The 23,995-nt window shown below is 40.7% G+C and overlaps 1 protein-coding gene across 2 annotated transcripts; it reads left to right on the forward strand.

Moving 5' to 3' along the window:
* Positions 1-3,868: 3,868 nt before the first annotated feature.
* LOC308087395 (zinc transporter ZIP3-like) lies at positions 3,869-15,083 on the forward strand. Of its 2 annotated transcripts, none has more exons than XM_080431199.1 (6): positions 3,869-3,905; positions 6,001-6,149; positions 7,148-7,377; positions 9,922-10,162; positions 11,686-11,950; positions 14,066-15,083. In XM_080431199.1, the coding sequence occupies exons 3-6, from the start codon at positions 7,168-7,170 to the stop codon at positions 14,328-14,330; spliced, it is 981 nt and encodes a 326-aa protein (XP_080287325.1). In that variant the 5' UTR covers positions 3,869-3,905; positions 6,001-6,149; positions 7,148-7,167; the 3' UTR covers positions 14,331-15,083. The 2 variants fall into 2 exon arrangements, with proteins under 2 accessions (XP_080287325.1, XP_080287326.1); XM_080431200.1 differs by having other exon boundaries at positions 3,870-3,905; positions 6,004-6,149.
* The last annotated feature ends 8,912 nt before the right edge of the window (positions 15,084-23,995 follow it).

The following is a 23,995-nucleotide window of genomic DNA, read 5'->3' on the forward strand; positions in this document are numbered from 1 at the left end:
AAACAAAAAAGACGCACCGACATTCCATAGGCTAAATCAATGCATTTTGTGATCGCATCGCACAACTAATACTAAAACTAACGGGGAATACCAGAAAATGATAATATTTTGACGTACGGGAAAAACGGTTGGTGCGGATATTTAAATTGGATAATATAATTATTGCGGTTGGATAACGGGCGGATAATTAATTCGTACATGCGGATTCGGGTGACGTGAGAGGCCGTCCGCGCATCTCTAGTGGGCTCCATAACATTGAGCCCACATCAATGTTAAATTGGCTATAGTTTTCCAAAATGTAAAGAAATGAAGAATACTGAAATGATGTAAAGTCAACATGATTTGAACATTTGAAATGGAAGGCCTGATATTTGTACGTTTTGCTACAAAACCTGTGGATTGTAAGTCATTTATGGACATGAACAAGAATTTAAAGGGTTAAATGTCTGAAAGGCCTGATAATGATGTTGAAATCACGTATACTTTGTTATTTCAGACGGTTTTCCAAAGCATATACTTTTATTTCTTTGACATTTTGGGGGGGAAAAAACAGCCAATTTAACCCATTAAGACCTGGAACGCATCTGTGTCACTTTTAGATTTCTTTGGCTATTCAAAATAGCAGATCTACAAGCTCACAGCGCGGCACCGAGTGCCGCGCTGTGAGCTTGTAGATCTGCTATTTTTTGAAAAATCTTGAAAAAACATGTTCATTTTTTTTTTTTTCAAAAAACTTTTAGGCTTTAGAAAAACATTTGAAAGAATCCCCTCAGATCTTAATGGGTTAAAATTGAGAGTCCCGCTCCTCCTCCTGTGTCCAATGATTTTATTAGCTGTGAATTATTTTCGAAAAACGGTCATTTGGCTTCATGGATGTGTTGTGTTCACGTTCTGTGTGGAACGAGGCTCTCATCATGACAATAAGCAGCAGTTTAGATTCATGTGAATGAATGAATGAATGACTGACTGAATGAATGGCACAAAGTCATCCTCCCTCTGTGTACGGACCTTTAAAGCCTGCTTTATACTTCCTAGTACGACGGTGTCACTTAACCAATTCAGCTTCAATTAGCACTTAACCCTTTCTCCACCTTTTTGTCTTCATATAATTGGTCCTCAACTAATGCTCATTATAAGAGCAACTCCTCAATGTTCCCCCTGTCTTAATGGGTTAATAAAATGCATACAAATGTTTGAAAAGGCCGAACCTGCCCACCGATGATGTCACTGGTAGGTCAGGTTTCTGGACTGGACAGAAAAGGTTGGAGCATCAGTTGAGGAGCATTTCTATGAAGATGAGGATGATCCTGGGTTTAAACTCACAGACACATGGCAGTGAAAAGCATCTATTTGTACAGACAGTAGAGATATGATAATAAGGACCTTATGGGTAAATAAAGGAGCATTTCATTTACGGTGTTGTGACTTCTGTCGTTTCTTCTTTAAACCAGTTGGTTCTCAAAGTATGGCGTGGGGTCTTCCAGGCGGTCCCCAGCAAAATTAGCATAGTCATCAAAAGCAGTTTAACCACTTTAAACCCTATATCATACATGGGCCACATGCGGCCCCCACCTTCACTTAATGCGGCCCGCAGGTTAATATCAGAATAGTGATATATTATTGATTTCAGCTGTTATGATTCTAAACATGCAAACATGACCCGCTTTAATGACTTCAGTCTATATTAGTAGCTTAATGACTAGTATTAACATTCTATTGTCTTTTTTTATGTCCAATGTATTAGTATTTAAGTTTTAGTAAACGTAACTATAACTAAATGCATTTGAAATTTAAAAAAAGTTACTTTTCAGGATTCCAATTAAAAAATAGCAAACAAAAATTCTGGATTCCAATTCAAAAATAGCAGATCTACAAGCTCAAAACGTGTCGCGCTACGACGAATGGCGAAAAAAGTTAAAATACGGAGAGACAGTATATGCAATGTGGCCTCTGGAGTGAGTGTGGAAATATAGTGGCCCGCTACATCGTCAAAGTTGCCCTTATATGATATGCATTGGATATCAAGCTCAAAGTATTTTCAGATGGGGGTCTGCAGCCAAATGCATATTAATTTGGTAATTTGATATGAAACGTTTGAGAACCACTTTTATAAATCAGTCGTTGTCAGTAGTCAAAGTCCAATAATTAAAGACTAAGTTAAGGGTCCATCTCGTACCATGGTTACCAAACGTAAACAGCACAGCGGTCCCTGTGAGGTGCCAGACAACCAATTAAACACTAAATAAAGGAGTATAGCAACACTCATAGCTCGACGTTTTTATTGTGGACACAGACACAGAAAAATCACCAATGTGATTTTTTTCATCGGCAGCTACAAGTCTGCTGCTCCTTCATTTTGTCCATTTTGTACCACGATATCACATGGTAAACGATAAACGTTGTGTGTAGAATGAAAGACAGCAGACAGTAGAATCAGAAGTCTTTATGGTACATAGAGTATTATGGATAATGGAATCCTATAGAGATGGAGAGAAGAAAAAGAAAAAGGTAGATATTGGCCTTTCTGTTTCCCCCAAAATCTCAGCCTTGACAAATCAGACGAACTCTGCTATAAATGAATCGTAATTTGGTTTCACTCTGGGAGATAACACAATTTTTTTTATTATTTTTTTGTTAGGCTGAACATGGTGTTAGTCAGAATGTGAACACATTCTATACAACATGTTGGGTATTATAGCCTCCTAGTGGCTGATTGAAGAGTCACAAATTGGACTCTTCAAGCTCACAAGCTTGTAGATCGTCTATTTTAAAATAAAATCTTGCAGGGAAATTATAATATGCAGATCTGGCAACCCTGAACAGTGGTGGGAAAAATAAGTAAGAAATATCAATACCCTGTTGTAGAAGTAGTCTGTTACAAGTACAAGTTCGGTATTAAAAAACTACTAGAGTAAAAGTACAAAAGTGTTGGCATGGACTTAATACCTAAAGTACCAAAAGTAAAAGTACTCATTGTGCAGAATGTCCCATTTCACAGGTTCAAAATGTATAAACAGTCTTTTGAAAATAGCAGATCTACAAGCTCACAATGCATTGTGAGCTTGTAGATCTGCTATTTTCAAATGGCTGAAATATATATACTAGGCCTGAAGTGGTCAATGTATGTTTTGTAATAATAATGAAAATCTACAAAGTAACTAATAACTAAAGTTTTCATATAATTTTAATGGAGTAAAAAGTATAATATTTTGTCTCAGAGATGTAGTGGAGTAGAAGTAAAAGTATTGAACATTGTAAATACTGAAGAAAGTAAAACAATACTCAAAATTGGACTTAAGTACAGTACTCGAGTAAATGTACTTAGTGGGTATGTGGTTGTATATCTGTTCATTTCCTTGTGGTTATTATAGACAGTAAATGTGAAACATTACAGATTTACAGATCCTACTGTCTGTCTGTTTAACAAACTTCATGATGTTTCCTCCATTTGACAGACAGGATGTTTATTTTTCAATAAAGCACTAATAATAACAATAATGCAAATATGTATCATAACAATGATAATAATATTAATAATAATAATAATCATAATAATCATAATAATAATAATAATAATAATAATAATAATAATAATTAAAATAATCATAATTATAATAATTATAATAATCATAATATTAATAATAACAATAATTATAATAATAATCATAATCATAATTAAAATAATCATAATTATAATAATAATAATAATCATAATATTAATAATAACAATAATAATAATACTACAAATAATAATAATAATCTTAATAATCATAATAATCATAATAATAACAACAACGTTATGACGGGAGGACCAATCACAACGCAGAGTGAGTGTCACGTGTACAACCAGGAAGTAAAGTGCAGTTTCCTGGAGATCAGATCAGAGGAAGAGACGAAACAACAAGGTAACAATATTATGAATAATAATAATAAAGTACATTATTAATGTGTGTCATAATAATAATAATAATAAAGTACATTATTAATGTGTGTCATAATAATAATAATAATAAAGTACATTATTAATGTGTGTAATAATAATAAAGTACATTTAAAGAAGCTGTTTTTGGTGAACCCTCCGTTCAGGTGTCTTGATTTAATGAATACTTTATGAACAGTGTGTAAATATTAGGATTTATACAATGATGTTAAAAGGATAACACAGGGCTTGTTTCCATTGTGGTCCTGTGTGTGTATTCAATTCATCAAGGCATTTTAAAGATAAATAATAATATACAATGATATACAAGACATGATCAACACTAGCCTCTCGTATAGATGTATTTGATCGATTTTGACATTTATTTGTATCTACCAGAGTATATAAACATAAATATATATAAATATAAGGTGTTTACCCGCTTGCCACACATGTTCTCTAGGTGTCTGGAGTATGTGTTTAATGTATTAGTCTATATTCTTCAATAAAGAAGTGTTTTAATCCCGTCTGTGGTCGATTCTGTTGGAGTTCCTACAGGGCGGTAGTGACGGCGCGCATCTGGTGAAAGCCGGAATTACACTCAATGTAAACGGGAAGTAAACGAGGAAAAGAAATGGCGTTCGGCCACAGACAGGATTAAAACACTTCTTTATTGAAGAATATGGACTAATACATTACACAAATACTCCGGACACCTAGTTAACATTTAGGACAAGCGGGTAAAGCACCTTATATTTTAAATCTGTACATGTTTGGAGAAGTATGGGCTTTGGAGCTGACATTCCAGGTTAATCTGAGGGGGGGGGGGGGAGGTGGAGCTAAGACTTTCGTAGATATAAAAAAAATCAACATCGATAAAATACATAGTACATTTACTCAAGTACTGAACTTTTGACGTATTTTTTACTTTACTGGAATATTTCCAATAATTCCACTACATCTCAGAGGTAATTTTTTTACTTTTACTCCACTACAATGATTTGAAAACTTAGTTACTAGTTACTTTGTAGATTTGTATTATTATCTCAAAACATACATTAACCACTTCAGCCCTATATACATTTTGGCCATTTGAAAATAGCCGATCTACAAGCTCACACGACGCATTGTGAGCTTGTAGATCTGCTATTTTCAAAAGATGTTTATATGTGAAAGAGTATTTTCACATTGCAGTATTGATACTTTCACTTGAGTAAAAATGTATTTTTTCAGACCACTCTTTACTCTGTGTGTGTGTGTGTGTGTGTGTGTGTGTGTGTGTGTGTGTGTGTGGGGGGGGGGTCCATTTGGTTCCATGTGTACACTCTCACAGTTGCAGACCTTTGGAACCCCCTTGAAATGGTCAAATCAATGGCCCAGGGACCACCATCCTGACTAAGAGCAACCTGGGGACCACCACTATTGTGCGTGGTGGGTCCATCATAGACCCACCCCACACCATAGTGGTGGGAGGGGGGGGGGGGGGGGGGTTCATGCACCGCAGGGAGCTGGAGAAAATAGCTATAATATCAATATAATATCTAATAAAATACAGTGATTTTGTTTGAATATGATGGAATATGATGAAGGATTACTGTGATTATGGTAAGCTCACATTTCATATCACACACACACACCATACAGTAAGAACTCCTGTAAGTTATTAAAAGTAAAAAATATAAATAACATAAAAAAGTTGTATTTTTATGGCCAGGGACCACCTGCAATCTGTGTTGCCAGATTATGTGAGAGAAACAAGCAACCAGGCCTAGGAAAACCAGCCCAAAAGAAGCGAATATGGGCCACATGTGCACTTTAACATATACTGTACATCAGCTATTTGAAAATAGCCGATCTACAAGCTCACAACGCGTCGCGACGCGTTGTGAGCTTGTAGATCTGCTATTTTCAAATAAAATCTTGCAGGAAATTACAATAATCAGATCTGGCAACCCTGCCTGCAATACCAGCGGTTTGAAACCCTCTAAAATACTTCTGCACAATGAACCAACATGACGTCATGCCAAGATGTCAGCAACTAAAACCTCAATGTCTGCTACCATGTGTTTGTCTTTAAGCAGGAGTTCCATGGTGACGTCATCATCATCATCTTCATCATCATCATCATCATCATCTTCATCATCATGACCAGACCACACTAGTGTGTGTTCCACAGAGGAAGAGCACCTCCTGCTGCCAGTGTGACGTCATTACAGCGTGGTGGTTCAGGGTAGGCCTTCCAACAAAGATATTATAGAAATCAGGGGCGCCGATATTTTACTTTTTTGGGGGGGTTTTGTAACTTTAATTCTGTTAATTTACCTTAATTTACCTACTAGGTGAAGACAAAGCCTGGAGCCTGGAGCCCCCCCGCCCCCCCCCCCTCGCCCACTGGGTGCTCGTCATTTGGCCTGGGTGCTTTAGCCCCGAGGCACCCACAGTATCGGCGCCCTTGATACAAATCACCTATTATTCTACTTTTTAGAACATTTTGAAAGTATGCCATTATTGAATATGTCCTGTTTTGGCCACAGCACATTATTTAATGTGATTATTGTCAGTCTTGTATATTCAAGTTATTTGTCATCATGTTGCCGTGGTCAGTGTTTGCTTCACAAAGCCTCAAAAGCCAAACAGAAATATCATTCTCATGTCGTTGCTGTCGGACAGAAGAGCGTTAGAGGATGCATTTGGTACGCTCTTACTTCACTCTTCCATTTGGCCCAACATAGCCGATCTACAAGCTCACAACGCGTTGCAACGCAACGCGTTGTGAGCTTGTAGATCGGCTATTTTAGATCGGCGAACGTTCCCCCCAGAATAGGGATGCTGGGGGTTAACAAAACTGGTTAACACATTCAGTGCCAAGCAAATAGATAAATAATGACTCAGATTAGTCGCCCCATGGAGACTTGAATTCATGGATATCTTTTTGTCCTAAGCCAGTCATTTGATGACCGGCGGACCGGTAGGAGACACAAAGGAGAGTCTTTGTGTCTCCTACCCGGAACCGCTGCCTACCCGGTCCGCCGGTCATCAGATTATTGTCTTAGGAATGAGACAAAAAGAAAAAGATATCCATGAAATCAAGTCATAGAGAAAAAGTCATTTTGAGGGTGAACTATTCCTTTAAGCATATTTTGGTCAACGCGATAATTTCGTTAATCTCAATCATCTTTGGCCACGATAACGCTGAGGTAATGTTCATAATGCTCTCATCTCTGCCAGGCGTAGCGGGAGGCGGCAGCATGGAGGTGGTGGTGGCGGCCAAGGTGCTGTGCATCCTGGGCATGTTCATTGTGATGATGGTGGGGGTCCTGGTGCCCGTCAGGCTCCTCATGGTGGACCATGAGAAGGCCCAGAGCTACAGGAAGGCCCTGGCGCTCTGCAACTCCTTTGGAGGAGGAGTCTTCCTGGCAACATGCTTCAACGCCCTGCTTCCTGCTACTAGAGACAAGGTACTATGACCTTTACCCTTTAACCTGCTTCAACGCCCTGCTTCCTGCTACTAGAGACAAGGTACTGACCTTTACCCTTTAACCTGCTTCAACGCCCTGCTTCCTGCTACTAGAGACAAGGTACTGACCTTTACCCTTTAACCTGCTTCAACGCCCTGCTTCCTGCTACTAGAGACAAGGTACTGACCTTTACCCTTTACCCTTTAACCTGCTTCAACGCTCTGCTGCCTGCTACTAGAGACAAGGTACTATGACCTTTACCCTTTACCCTTTAACCTGCTTCAACGCCCTGCTGCCTGCTACTAGAGACAAGGTACTGACCTTTACCCTTTACCCTTTAACCTGCTTCAACGCCCTGCTTCCTGCTACTAGAGACAAGGTACTATGACCTTTACCCTTTACCCTTTAACCTGCTTCAACGCTCTGCTGCCTGCTACTAGAGACAAGGTACTATGACCTTTACCCTTTACCCTTTAACCTGCTTCAACGCTCTGCTGCCTGCTACTAGAGACAAGGTACTATGACCTTTACCCTTTACCCTTTAACCTGCTTCAACGCTCTGCTGCCTGCTACTAGAGACAAGGTACTGACCTTTACCCTTTAACCTGCTTCAACGCTCTGCTGCCTGCTACTAGAGACAAGGTACTATGACCTTTACCCTTTACCCTTTAACCTGCTTCAACGCTCTGCTGCCTGCTACTAGAGACAAGGTACTATGACCTTTACCCTTTACCCTTTAACCTGCTTCAACGCCCTGCTGCCTGCTACTAGAGACAAGGTACTGACCTTTACCCTTTACCCTTTAACCTGCTTCAACGCTCTGCTGCCTGCTACTAGAGACAAGGTACTATGACCTTTACCCTTTAACCTGCTTCAACGCCCTGCTGCCTGGTACTAGAGACAAGGTACTATGACCTTTACCCTTTACCCTTTAACCTGCTTCAACGCTCTGCTTCCTGCTACTAGAGACAAGGTACTATGACCTTTACCCTTTAAACTGCTTCAACGCCCTGCTGCCTGCTACTAGAGACAAGGTACTATGACCTTTAACCTTTACCCTTTAACCTGCTTCAACGCTCTGCTTCCTGCTACTAGAGACAAGGTACTATGACCTTTAACCTTTAACCTGCTTCAACGCTCTGCTGCCTGCTACTAGAGACAAGGTACTATGACCTTTACCCTTTACCCTTTAACCTGCTTCAACGCTCTGCTTCCTGCTACTAGAGACAAGGTACTATGACCTTTACCCTTTAACCTGCTTCAACGCTCTGCTTCCTGCTACTAGAGACAAGGTACTATGACCTTTAACCTCTAACCTTTAACCCTGACCCTAGCGCCCTGCTGCCTGCTACTAGAGACAACGTACCACTAACCTTTAACCCTGACCCTAACACCCTGCTGCCTGCTACTAGAGACCAGGTACTATGACCTTTAACCTCTAACCTTTAACCTTTAACCCTGACCCTAGCGCCCTGCTGCCTGCTTCTAGAGACAACGTACCACTAACCCTGAACACACGCTGTTCAGCCTGGCTGCTTCTGAGACTTGAGAAGTCAATTGATTTGCTCAGGAAGCTCTCAGAAGGTTCCCCTTCCATGACCTTTCCTAAATATTTAATCCAAATGATCTCTTTTTTTCTTTTTACCAGTTTTTATAGTAATGTTTGTTGATTACTTTTGATGCTGTAATGGTAAAAAAAGAATCATGTGGGACCCGACCCACAGATTGAGAACCACCGCCCTAAACAGACTAACCCTAAACCCTGTGTCAACGTGTGTGTGTGTGTGTGTGTGTGCACACGCGCGCGTGCGTGTACGTGGTGGTGTTATTGATTTCGTCGACTATGATGGCTATGATGGCTAAAACTAAGACTAAATATATTGACAATTTCGTCAACAAATACAAACTAGACTAAGATGTTAGTGAGGGATCTAGTGGAGAAGAGATCCAGTAGAACTAAAAGACAAGTCATTTTATGTTTGGTTGCACTCTGAAAATAGCAGATCTACAAGCTCCAAGATCTAGCAGATCTACAAGCTCACAACGCGTCGCACTGCGACGCGTTGTGAGCTTGTAGATCTGCTATTTTCAGCATGCAACCATGTGTAATATCAGCCGTTATGACGCCATCAAGGCACCGCCAACATACATTTTAGTCGACTAAATCAACTGTAGTTTTAGTCGTCTATAATCTTGTGATATTTAGTCGACTAAAACTAGACTAAAAACTAAAACATTTCAGAATGACTAAAATATGACAAAAACTAAATGGAATTTGATTCAAAGGACTATGACTAAAACTGAATAAAAATTTTGCTGTCAAAATCAACTCTACCCGTGATCTGTGTCCTGAAACACTTGTTGTTGAGCTTTGCCAAGTTCGTGTGCCTACTGCTGTTTGTGTTGAAGAATGTCTTGTTAAATGTGAACGCAAATAGAGATGTTAAATGTGTGTGCGTGTGCGTGTGCGTGTGCGCGCGTGTGTGATGTGTGCGTGTGCGCGTGCGCGTGTGTGCGTGTGTGTGTGTGTGTGTGTGCTTCCAGGTGTCAGAGGTGTGCAGTGAGCTCCACATCTCCACAGACTACCCTCTAGCAGAGACCATGATGATGCTGGGCTTCTTCCTCACCGTGTTGGTGGAGCAGACGGTCCTGACCTTCAGGAAGGAGAAGCCCTCCTTCATCGACCTGGAGACCTTCAACGCCGGGGCGGGGGGCGGGTCTGAGGGGGGCAGCGACTCGGAGTACGACACGCCCTTCATCTCCCCCGCACGCAGCTCTCCTATTGGTAGGTCCTGTTGTGACATCATAATCATCTCCCCCGCACGCAGCTCTCCTATTGGTAAATAATCGCTGGATCACAATTATTTAGCATAATCATAAATTCATATGTTGAAAAATTATCATACATTTAAAAACAAAATCAAGAATATAATTGATAGCAGAGCTTGTAGATCAGCTATTTCCGTTATTTTTGGAAGTTTACTAGTATTAACTATATGGCCTGTTGGCCTTTAGTTACATCATTTATTTTGATTATTGGTTGTTCATTATCATTTCTTTGTATACTTATTGTATTTGTCATATCTGCCTAAAAGTCAAACATATAAATGTAAATTATATTCACATGTTCCAATGTTCAAGGCCGAAAAACACAATTAACCCATTCAATCCGGGAACGCATCTGTGTCATTTAAATTTTCATGGCTATTCAAAAATAGCAGATATACAAGCTCAGCAAAGCTTGTAGATTTGCAATTTTTTGAAAAAACTTGAAGATTTGTGAAAATCTTTGAATATATATATTTATTTTTAAAGCGAACATTTGTAAATCAAATCTTTTCTTCTGGGGGGTCTCTGTCTCTGGAACAACATATTTTGAGATGGGGGTCAAATACATATCTTATTTATTTTTCTAAATCCTAAAAGTATGTTTCTATATCAGTGGTGCTCCAACTTTTTCATGTCAAGGACCCCCAAAATGATATGTATTTGGCCCCCGGACCCCCATCTCAAAATATGTTGTTCCAGGGACCCCCCAGAAGCACAGATCGGAGTTGAAAATGTTCGCTTTAAAACATATATATTCAAAGATTTGCACCAATTTTCACGATAAAAAAAAAAAAAAAAAGATCTACAAGCTCATAGCGCTGCACTCTGTGCCACGCTATGAGCTTGTAGATCTGCTATTTTTGAATAGCCAAAGAAATCTTAACACATCGACCGCCAGAGGTTAATCTCATAATGTACTCACCAGTGCCAAGGTGTTTTTGTTGTTTTTTTGTTTTTTTCATGTCGCCATAGATCTTGTTAAAATCCTTAAGATTGAGCCGTACACGGTCTGTTTACATCTGCGACATCCCACTGTATCTCCCAGTGAAAACCACGTGTCAAACGGGGTATCCATGTTGTAGTTAGAGCGGATTACGTTAAACAGTGAAATGCGAGGAGAAAAAACTACAGGAAGAGAATTGAGTTTCAGTTTCGTCTGTAGAATGGGAGCGGACGACGTGATCGTCAAAACCGGATCCCAAATAATTCCGTTTCCGGTCATCAAACCGGAAACGGAAGTGGATCAAAAAAAATCCAAAAGTGAACCCGGACCGCGCATGCGCGAAAAGACCGCAGCCCGTAGGGCTACGGTCTCGGCGCTTAACAGTTGGATTTAACGGACCGTAGGACTACGTTCTTGGCGGTGGATGTGTTAAAAGGACACAGATGCGTCTAAAAGAGTTAATTCATCAACCGTACATTCATCATCGTACGACAAATTCATCGTCGTCACAAAATGTCCCCGATCCCCAACAACAGCCCTTCCTATTGGCCGCCGCCAGTCACATGGTCACCACCACCACCATCACCACGGCAACCTGACGGAGCTGGCCGGGGCGGGGCCTCTGCGCCTGGTCAGCCTGGTGCTGGCTCTCTCCGCCCACTCCGTGTTCGAGGGGCTGGCCCTGGGCCTCCAGGGGGAGGGGCCCGCGCTGGCCCGCCTCTTCCTGGGCGTGGCCATCCACGAGAGCCTGGCCGCCGTGGCGCTGGGCGTCAGCATCGCCAAGGCAACGCTGCCCATGAGGTAGGAGGAGGAGGAGGAGCCTGGTGTTACTTATGACACGGCTTGGTTGAATGTCTGATTCTGATTGGTCAATCGCTGAATTCAGCTGTGTGTTCTTTTTGAATAATGACCTGAGCTCAATAACAGACCTCTGTCTGATCAAAGCCTTCTTACTGCATTTCTAATGCCGTGTATAATCTGTATGTATGAATGAATGAATGAATGAATGCATTTTTATTTTCGTGTCTTGTCATAAGACCCATCCCTTTACGGGTTTATAAGACACCAAAAACATAAATTAAATGTGACCCTGGAATAAAAACATGTATTTGTTTGGCTTTTAGGCTTTGTAGACAAAAAAACATTCACTTCCAGGAAAACTGCACAAGAAAAAAAACATTTGGTTAACACCCAAAAAAAATAAAATAAAAATAAAAAAGGTAAATATACATCCACCCTGAGATCTCCGTAACATTGCACGGATCCAGTGCACTTCATTCCGTGGATAGTCGCCTAGAAACCCAGAAATTGTGTGCATATGTACGGCGAGTCCCACGGTGGGCGTAACCAGTCGCAACCCGGAAAAACCCGGAAGCAGAGCAGTCCCCACAAAAAAATTTACGATTCTGTGCCTATCGGTACATAACTCAAACGGCGCTGAGTAGGCACAGGCCAACGTCACACCGTTCAGGACGGCAACTCGGTCGCCTTAGCTCCCTCGGTGGTCCTTCACGGGGTGACAGTTCGCCTGTGACTGCGCGCCTCCGTCATGGTTTAGTCACAATGGGGGAGATGCGAGGCGGCTCTGCACGGAATTTCGGGTTTTTCCGTGTCTATTCACGGAATTTCAAAAACGTTCAAAGAGAACGTTTCCTCTGGAGATCGGGTTGATACATCACATGTATGTTCTCTTTGCCCGTTTGTCCCATGCCTTTTCTAAATATTCCGCAAGTGCAAATACCCTATTTAAAAAAATCCATACCAGTCTCTCTGCGCCATTTAACCAAATCAAATCTAGGTTTTTGCACCTATTAAATCATTGTTGACGTAGCTCATGATATAAGGGGCCGTAGAAAATAAAATGGAACTCATTCTCAATATAATGTATGTCACAATAAGTACAAATCCGCTCTTCTTCTACTACTCCTCCTCTATACCTACCAGTCTCGAGGTCCCAGAACAGAGTTGGGCACATAGAGATGTTTGTCTTTTAGATAACGGAGCACAAACACTTTCACCAGCATAACAGCTTTTTATCATGACAATCTGTATAATCTGTAACTTAAAACTGCTGTGCTGTCTCTGGCGCCTACAATACATTTATCTCCTCAGAATCAGAATCAGAATCAGTTTTATTGTCACATCACAGGTTTACAAGGTAAAAAAGTGGGTGAAATTCTTTTTTGTACATCGTTCCCATCGCAACGTTAGTTTCCATAGAAAGAAGAGGGGGGGGGGGGAGAAGAAGAGGGTGGGGGGCAGGTGGGAAGGAGATCAAAACAAGAGAGCAACAGAAGGCCAGACAAGTTATCTACATATTTACAAATTACCTGAGATAATAAAAAAAACTAAAAAAACTAAACTAAACTAAGGTGCCTGAGCATAGCAGCAATGTATTGTATACTGTGCATGTTATACTTATACTGTGCATGATATACATATGGACGTTAAGGTGCTTAGAGGAAAAGGAGCACAATAAAAAAAGACCCAAAAAAAGTCAGTGCGTTATACAAGGGATTAAGGTGCAAAAGGTCAGTGCGTGTCCACCTAGAGTGGACTGACCCTAGTATAATCCGCATGTAGCTCCATGAGGGAGTGCAACAAAAAGTCATTTGTACCTGGTGTAGTCCACAGGTGTGTCCGAGGGGGGGGCTAAAGTCCAAGTCATTGTCCCTGGTATAATCCACAGGTGTGTTCAGGAAGAGCCAGAAAAGTCTGCGCCGCCTGCTGTCAGGCTGCTGAACTCATCCAGGCTTATGCCCCATTCAGCATTCTGACAGCAGCTGGATTGAAACTACACCAAAATCTGGTGGTGGAACTCTTGATACTGCGGTAGAGCCCCTTGCCCGGTCGCGGTCGTTGTAGGGGGTTGAACAGTCTGTGACTTGGGTGGTGCTTGTCCCCTCTCCTCCATAGGGACGCGGTGAAGCTGGCGCTGACGGTCAGCCTGATGATCCCGCTGGGCATCGGCGTGGGCATGGGCATCGAGTCGGCCCGCACGCTGGCGGGCGGCGTGGCGTCGGCGGTGCTGCAGGGCGTGGCCGCCGGGACCTTCCTGTTCGTCACCTTCTTCGAGATCCTGTCCCGAGAGCTGGAGGAGAAGGAGGACCGGCTGCTCAAGGTTCTGTTCCTGGTGCTGGGCTACGGCCTGCTGGCCGGCCTGGTGTTCGTTAAATGGTGACACTGTGTGTGGTGACCCCCAAAAAACGTCTTAAAGGTTTAATGACATTCACTTTTACACCACATTCAAAGTCTTTGTCCTGGTCCTTCAAAAGTGTACAAAAAGTTTTAAGTGAAAATTCCATTCCAGTGATCCATGGCAGGTGTTTTTCTCTCACATTTCTAAAGCCTTTTCAACTGCAATGAAAAAAGAAATCTTTGCCTGCGGGTGTCGCTGGTGAGGGATTTTGCCTGTCAATCATCGCCTCTGCTCCGCCCCCCCCCAAAGGAAAGGATAGGGGAGGGGAGGGGCGAGGAGGAGAGTGGGCGGGATTATTCGACAGTGACCTCACTGTCGAAGGGCCAAGCTCAGATTACTTTTCAGCCTAATTATTCAGAAAACCCTAGACCACAGAAAATCCACTGAATGTTCAAAGTTCAATTTTTTTTGGTGTAATTGAGGTCATAAAACCCCCCAAAAAACATAAAAAATAAAAAAAAGTGAAAATGAATGTCATGATACCTTTAATGTATGAAACACAGGCGGCCATGTTTGGGGGCTAGGGAAAGCCGGGTGGGGGAGGGTGATGTTTGTTACTGTGTTGGTGACACCCAGTGGTGGAAAAAAAAGTACTCAATTTGTTTTACTTAAGTAAAAGTATCGATACTGCAATGTAGAAATACTTACAAGTAAAAGTCCGGAGTTAAAAAAATGTACTTGAGTAAAAGTACAAAGGTATTGGCATCAAAATGTACTTAAAGTACCAAAAGTAGAAAGTACTCTTTACAAATCATTTGAAAATAGCAGATCTACAAGCTCACAATGCGTCGCAGAGCTTGTAGATCTGCTATTTTCAAATGGCCGAAATGTATATAGGGCTGAAGTGGTTAATGTATGTTTTGTAATAATAATCAAAATCTACAAAGTAACTAGTAATGAAAGTTTTCCAATAATTGTAGTGGAGTAAAAAGTACAATATTTGCCTCTGAGATGTAGTGGAGTAGAAGTAAAAGTACTGAAAATTGGAAATACTCCAGTAAAGTAGGAATACCTCAAAATTTGACTAAGTATAGAACTTGAGTAAATGTACTTCGTTACTTTCCACCACTGGTGACGCCTACAGGCTGGGGGTGGGGGGGCGGAGCCTATCGGTGCGGGGAATGTTAAACGGGGGGGAGTAGGATGGAGGTGCTGCAGTACCTCCTCCCCGCCTGTGGGGGGCTCCTCACTGGGACTGGTCTTCAGGCTTCTTCTTAATGCACTGAAACGCTCTGCAGGCTCTTCTGTTCGGAAATACGCTCTGAGAATGTGCTCCGGGTTTCAGAGCGTTCCGCTGTTGACACAATGATGTAATTACCAACCATCCTGTTTAACTCATTGACTGCCATTTGGTGAGTACACACGAGTTGTGTGTTTTCAGTGGTTTTCCACTAGATGGCGCTGTTCGCTAACATATGAGTCACCATTTGACTCCCAGTGAAGCAGAGCAGCAGTGCATCACGTTATTGCAAAAAAAAAAAAAACAGCCCGTTCACTTCCTTGTTATTCGATTTGGAAAAATGGCCTTTTCTCTGTTTCTGTTGCTTTTTGGTGAAAACAACCTACATTTAACTGCCCATAACTATGGAACGCATTATCCCGATGGCTTTTTCTTCCCCCGATTCTCCGAGACCTTCCTACGTCTTTTGAGGCGATCGCCGGGTGGATCGTTGAGAAGAATAATATGCTATGATTTTTCAAAGGTTAATATTTCTCCACGGAACACTAACACAATTTCTCCCAAAGAACATGGATGGTTTTGGTTATAAGCCCACTTGTTTCTATGATGAAAGAGCAATTTAAAATCTTACTAACTTTCCATGGTTTTGTCGGCTTCGAGGACGCTATTGTTAAATGAGTTTCGGTTTGTTCCCAGTGGGGAACGGAAAAAAAACACTCGAAATCGCTGGCAAGGGCAGGTATACACGATGTTTTAACTCTGGCATTTAAAGAGTTAAACATGTTTCTTTACACAGAGTCCATAAACGACAAAAACCCATAAAAGACTCGCACACTGACAGACGGACGTCGAGGCTCTTTGGATGCAAAAAAATATAGAATATTTTAATTTCAAAAAGTCATGACATGGTGAAAACAGAGAGTGGACGCTTGGGTCCTCAGACCATGATCAACACTCTGGTGAGTGCTTATACATACAGTACGTATAGATGCATGTGGAATTAGGGCTGGGTGCAATAACGGCAATACCGCGGTTGTGTAATGCGTACTGCTGTGTCGAGTTCATAACTGCCATTATTATGATTTAGATTTTTTTTTTATACCGCCATACCTTCGGTAAACAGTGATTTATTACCGCGATAACAAAGAAGCTGCAACAATCATATTTTGTCTGTCAGTCAGAGTGTGCTCCCAGAGAGGCAGACGCTCAGCTCAGCTCTCAGAGCGTATTTCTGAACACACCTAGACCAGTGGTTTTCAATCCTTTTTCATGCCAAGGACCCCTAGATTGATAAACATTTGGCCGCGGACCCCCATCTGAAAATGTTTTGTGCCAGGGACCCCCCAGAAGCAAAGATTTGAGTTAAAAATGTTCTCGTTAAAAAATAAATATAATCAAAGATATGCACACATTTTCGAGATTTTTCAAAAAAATTGCAGATCTACAAGCTCATAGCGCTGCACTCGGTGCCGTGCTATGAGCTTGTAGATCTGCTATTTTTGAATGGCCAAAGCTAAGTGGTTAAAATGATTCTGACGCCATGTTAAAGACGGGGTGCCGTGATTTTCAGTGATCCCCCCCCCCCCCTAAAACATAATCATCAGGTATTATGGTTATACTGGGAGGAAAAGTGTACAGAAAGTGTTAAAATTATGTTTTTATGAGGACACGCCTCCAGTTCATTAAGTATACCTGGTTCTCACCTTAGCACCTCCTCCACCACCTTAGCACCACCCACCTGTCCTAGTCCCTCCTCCTCCTCATGCCCACACCTGTTGTGTTATGATAATGAGGGGGAGGGTATATTTTTACTGTGTCACTAAAGCGCTGTTTTTCTATTGGCACGTTTGACCCTCAAGGTTTCAGCCTCCAGGTAGAAACTCAAAATAGTCAGAGAAGACATAAAACACCATAAAAACACCACCAGGGGGCTTAATGAAGTTCTATCAACCTCATAGACACATGAAACACAGAAAAAGTGCAAAACCATGGCACCACCTCTTTAACTAATTTTGCTGGGGACCCCCTGGTACCCCTTCCCAAGGACCACTGGTGGTCCCCGGACCACTGGTTGAAAACCACTGACCTCCAGTGTGCGGTCACTACGGTGCTCTACACTGCAGCCATACCAAAGCATCATCATCTGGTCCTTTATCTTCTTGTTCTTGTAAGAAGTCCAGGACATTTAGAATCTGTTGCCTTGTTGTCCTTTGCTCTTGGATCCATCGTACTGTAAACCGGACCCTCATGTAAACCCTGTACACGCTCTGTGAGAGCCCGGTGCTCCGGTGGTGCAGTACCCGTCCACCGCCACTAGGAGGCTGGCGGTTCAAAGCCACTGAGCTGCATCCGGCTTGGCTGAGTGGCTGTCTATACGAACACAACTGGCTGTTTTTAGTTGTTGTTGTTTTTTTTTTGGGGGGCGGGGGGGGCTCCTACGACTACTACTACGGGCTGGGGGCGGGGCCCTTTTTCATATCAAGGACCCCAGCATTTATATGTGTTTGGCCGCCGACCCCCCACCTCAAAATATGTTGTTCCAGGGACCCCCCAGAAGCAAAGATTTGAGTTACACGTGTTCACTTTAAAAAATATATATATTCAAAGATCTGCACACATTTTCATGATTTCTCAAAGATTCCAGATCTACAAGCTCATAGCGCGGCACTCGGTACCACGCTATGAGCTTATGTAGATCTGCTATTTCACCCTATATATATATATATATATATATATATATATATATATATATATATATATATATATATATATAAGTGCACAGACTGTAGGAAGTACGGTATCAGTATCGTGTCCTTTCTCCCTTTTACAGCCAATATTAACTATTTATTTTTACCCGTACACATGTTTCATTGATGTACTTGATGCCATAATGCTGTAATATTTTATATCCCCTGTCTACGGTTATTTGTATGGTCTTTATGTTGTACCTGAATGTGACTAATAATACTGGTAGTAATACTAATAATTATTATTATTATTATGATAATGCTGGTATTAATTATAGTTATCCAATCCACTTTTGACAATCAACCTTGGTCCCGCCTTCTTGCTGAGGTTTGTGTTGGTTTGTGTTGTCTTGGTGAAAGAGCGTAAAGGTGTTGTGCTGTTTGCTGTGACCTGATATAATCAGTGCCCCTATATAGCAGTGGTTCTCAACCAGTGGTCCGGGGACCACCAGTGGTCCTTGAGGGGGCTTCCAGGTGGTCCCCAGCTAAACGATGGAGAGCTGGTAACCAAATGAACCCTTATTAGGTAGAACTTTAATCTTGAGAGTGTAAAATGTTACACTATGATCCTATGGAACCAACATCAACACAGCATGGATGGAATTGTGGACGAAATCTTATCCGACAATAACAAAATATTAAGTTTGGGGTCTAAATGTCATCAAACGGTGGTTCTGTGGCTCAAATGCTGAATAAATAATGGACCTTGATGTGTAAAGGGTTGAAAACCACTGTTTTATCATTTATAGCAGATTAGAGATTTGTTTAGTTTTTGTCGGTTTCCGAGCCAATAATAATTTGATATATAATATTTTTTTGTGTGAACTACTCCTTTAACTAATTTAGCTGTGGACCCCCTGGAAACCCTCTCAAGGACCCCCAGGGGGTCCCCGAACCTCACTTTGAGAACCGCTGGTGTAATGCAAAGTCACATACCGTACTGTACCCCCCCCCCCCCCCTCCAGGGTATTTATATCTCTCTATCGGTTAGAGGGATTGTTCTGTCTTTCTTCTATGTTTACCATGTTGGTTAATGTTTAAACGTTTAAACGTGTAGAAGTAAAACGCTCCTATACGGTAATATGTCCTACGTATCCATGCTGCTGTACTTAACACACACACACACACGCACACACACGCACGCACACACGCACACACGCACGCACACACGCACGCGTTCTTATACAAACACTATCCTAAACCCATTTGAACCGGGAACGCATCTGTGTCATCACTTAAACCATTATTTTATACTTTGGCTATTCAAAAATAGCAGATCTACAAGCTCATAGCCGCGCTATGAGCTTGTACATCTGCTATTTTAGACGTGAAAAAAGTTTAAGAACCACTGATATTAAAGCAACATACGTTTTTCAGAAAACTGTTAGGGTTTAGAAGACATTTGTGGAATCCCCCTAAATTTGAGTTAAAATGTTCGCTTTAGAAACATTTTTTTCAAAGATTTGCTAGCGGATCTACAAGCTCATAACGCGGCACTCTCGCTATTTTTTTAAAATAGCCAAATAAATCTTAAAATGACGCAGATGCATTCCTGGTCTCTTAAAGGGTTAATGCTGTCTCCACATGAAGAGGTGTGATTCTCTACTGTTTTATGTTTTATGGTTTTAGAGATACGTTTATAATTATAACAACATTCAGGTTGTGTAAAACATGATTTATACTTCGTTGCGTGCCACAGGGTCGTGCACCGAAAAATAGCTGATCACTGCAACAGGTTGTGAGCTTGTAGATCTACACATTTTTCGGTTTTATAGGCTTATTCGGTTAAAAATAGCATTCATAATTGCTAATCGCAAAAATTGTGTGTGTGTGTGTGTGTGTGTGTGTGTGTGTGTGTGTGTGAGAGAGAGGTTGGGATTTATGTAGGATTTATACTCTGTTGCGTGCCAAAAAATAGCAGATCTACAAGCTCTCAGCAGAACACATTGTGAGCTTGTAGATCTGCTGGTTTTGTCACGCGACACCCGACGCGCAACTGCAGTACAACTCGGGCTTCATAGGGTTAAAAATGGCCTTTTTATTAACTTGCCGTCCTGAAATTGTTTCATGTTTTATGTTTGTTCACAAGTTTAGGAGTGTGTGGCATTATTAACTGATGTAATCAATCAGTAAAATGCTGGTATATGAAGTTATGTAAGGTTTTATGAAGTTATATAAAGTTAGTAGCAGTGGTGGAAAAAGTAAAAACAGTTAAGTAAAAGTATCAATACTGCAATATAGAAAATAAAAGTCATTAAAAGTCCGGAATTCAAAATTTACTTGAGTAAAAGTACAAAAGTATTGGTATAAAAATGTACTTAAAGTACCAAAAGTAAAAGTACTAAAATGTTTGAAAATAGCAGATCTACAAGCTCACAACGCGTCGACGCGTTGTGAGCTTGTAGATCGGCTATTTTCAAATAGCCTAGGTATAAAATAAGGCTAAAGTGGTTAATGTATGTTTCATAACGTAATAATTTATATCTGCAAAGTAACTAGTAACTAAAGTTTTCAAATAATTGTAGTGGAGTAAAAGTACCATATTTGCCTCTGAGATGTATTGGAGTAGAAGTAAAAGTATTGAAAATTGGAAATACTCCAGTAAAGTAAAAGTACCTACAAATTGTACTTAAGTACAGTACTTGAGTAAATGTACTTAGTTACTTTACACCACTGGTTATTAGGAACATATGTAACATGTCAGGAATAAGGAGGGTCTGCATTTTTTGTGTAAATGTTTGAATATAATACAGATTACACAGGTATTATAAAACATATATATAATATATAACATAATACAGATTACACAGGTATTAAACACACCTGTTCCAAACTACTGAAATATTTAGCAGATGAAATATTTGGATAAAGTTTATGTGAAGTCGGGTCGTTAATGTAGATCTGTATAGCGTAGGGATGGGACAAATAATCAGTATCGTTTATCGTGATAAAAAAAAAACACTCACAATAATTGCATTGTGGAGATTTTATTTTATGGTGAAATTGTCCTCCGTCATACGCTAGGACCAATTAGTACCACTTAAACCCTATAAGATAGATCTGTGAAAGAGTGCTTTTGGTACGTTCTTATTTCACTCTACACAAATCGATTTGCCGAAAAATAGCAGATCTACAAGCCGTTGTGAGCTTGTAGATCTGCTATTTTTGGTGAATGTTCCCCCTAGAATAGGGATGCAGGGCGTTTGCAGTAAAAGTGCCATTTTAAGTTTGAAGCATATTTTGATTATCACGATAATATGTCATTAATCGCCATTATTTTTGTAAATGTCACAATAATCGTGATGTGTAAATGTCATAATGATATAGTTTTATTAGACGACATATTGATCATGTGTTGATATCTTGTCCTGAAACCATGTTGTGTTTGAAACCATTCATGTGAATAATAATCATAAAGTTTATGTTGATGTGTTTAGGTTTATATTCTCTGTACTGTATGACCTGGAATGTTTGATTAAAACAAAATATATATATATATATCCTTAAAACTGTATTAATATGTACGGACAACATGAAGTATTTGACTATGTTTGGGAATCCTCATTGATGATGTCACTGGTAGGCAGGTTTCTGAAGTGTCCACAGCCCTTCTCTGAGTCACAGAGTGTGTAGACAGACATGGTAGCATATGATAGCATATAGCATATAATATATTATAATGAGCATTAATGTGGACCAGTTATATGAAGATAAGATATAATATATTATAATGAGCATTAATGTGGGTTCAAGGTTTCATGGGATGTGTTATTGGTAGAAAATAAGTAGTTTTTTGGTTGAACTACTCCTTTAAGGCTGATCGATATTGAACCTTAGGTGCACATATATTCATGAATGTAGCCTTTTTACTTTTAGCCTTTTAGTAACTATGGGTCGTCCTCTGGTTCACAGAAGTATTTTATCTATTGAAAATACCATATAGGGTCATCTTAGAATCTCCTCCTCATATAGACCAATTATTTGTTTACAAACATTGAGACTGGACGCACAGGTGACTGTTTCATGTAATCAATTTTTATTTAACCTTTATTTAACCAGTAGAAACACATTGAGTCTCTTTTTCAAGTGGGAACTGGCCAAGATACAGCGTTAAAATTACACAGTCTAAGCTTAACATACGAATACAAAAACAAACAACAAAATAAAATAAAATTCCTAACAGATCCCCAAACCTGCTGTTTTGGGGTGAGCTTGTTTCACTTCATTCAACCTCCTCTTGTGTGTTGGCTAGTGGGGTGCGCCCCTGGCGACACATATGTACTTCATCGCGCAACGGTATTGCGCACCGACAACAGCTGACATACAAGCTCACAACCGCGTCACGGATGCGACCGCTGTGAGTTTGGAGATCTGCTATTCTCGGCCGTTCTCTGCGCGCGACACCTTCGCGGGACGGAGCATAAATTAGTCTTGACGGGCTTCAGCTGCGCGAGCCAAGCAGGTTCTGGTGCCGTGATCATAGAGCGCTCCCTCCGTTCTTATGACAGCCACTGGAGGTGGAGTTTTGAGGACAACTGCTTTGAATTGTTATTATTGTTTACACACAACAGAAACCAAGGATTATATATTTCAAGAGCGAGAGATATCACAGTAAACATCCTAAGCATTCTTCCTCCACACTGGGAGAAAATCAGATTCTGGAAGTTTGATGGGATGCATATTTACACGTGAGACTGTGACCACTTTAACATTGCATCTTATGAGCGGTGGGGTTCTTTTGCTGCCGACATGCGCGCGCATACTGTTTCGTATCAGTGTGACGTCGTCTGTTAAGGCGTCTAGTGTTCCAAAAAAAAGAAAAAACAGCCATTGAGTTACATTTGATAGAAAAACAAATTAGTAAATTGATTCATTTTCTTTGGATAAATGATGCTTCACATCCATACCAGTAAAATCACCAGGGTGGTCTGTTTATTTGTGGAACACAGTTCTTATATGACACTATTCTAATTTAGATGAACCTATTGGTATTTTCAATAGGAAAAATGTATAAATAACTCTTTGAGTGCAGGGGGACAGCGCCCTCTAGTGGCAGTGACATCAGACTTCAGTGCTCTAATAGTTGTGTAGAATGATCTACAGAATACTGTGAGACAGGGGTCTTCCATGTTTTTCAGGCCAAGGACCCCCTAGCTCAGAGAGAGATGAAGCAGGGACCATCTCTATGTTGTATAAAATTGTGTTTCAGTTCAACTTTTTTTTTTACTTGGTCTGCGCTTTTTCCCCTCTACACCTATGCCTCCTTAACCAAAATAGCAGATCTACAAGCTCACACACAAGGCGTTGTGAGCTTGTAGATCTGCTATTTTTGGCTAAAGTTCTCCTCAGAATAGGAATGCTAGTGTTGAGGTGGTTAACTCTCTCAGTTTCAAGCCACGAGTTATCCTCGTTTTTTCTGAATGCGCTCAGTGCCAGAACGAAAAATCCAGTGTTAATTTTCTTTTTTTTTCTATTATTATTATTTTAATTTATTTTTTTGGAAAAGAATGTTCAGAACCCAAGATATCGTGATCCGAAGATTTGCAGCTCCATTCACTCCTTGTTTAACTTATAACTGAAAAAGGCTGTATCTCACTTCCTAAGCACTTTTATTTTTACAAAAAAAAAAAAAAAAAATGCTGGCACAGTATGAACATATTTTTTTATTTCATTGGCACTGAGAGAGTTAATGTAAAAAAAAATCATATCACGCAAAGATT

The sequence above is a fragment of the Gymnoscopelus braueri genome (genome assembly GCF_963280865.1).
Source record: "Gymnoscopelus braueri genome assembly, chromosome: 6".
NCBI lineage: Eukaryota > Metazoa > Chordata > Actinopteri > Myctophiformes > Myctophidae > Gymnoscopelus > Gymnoscopelus braueri.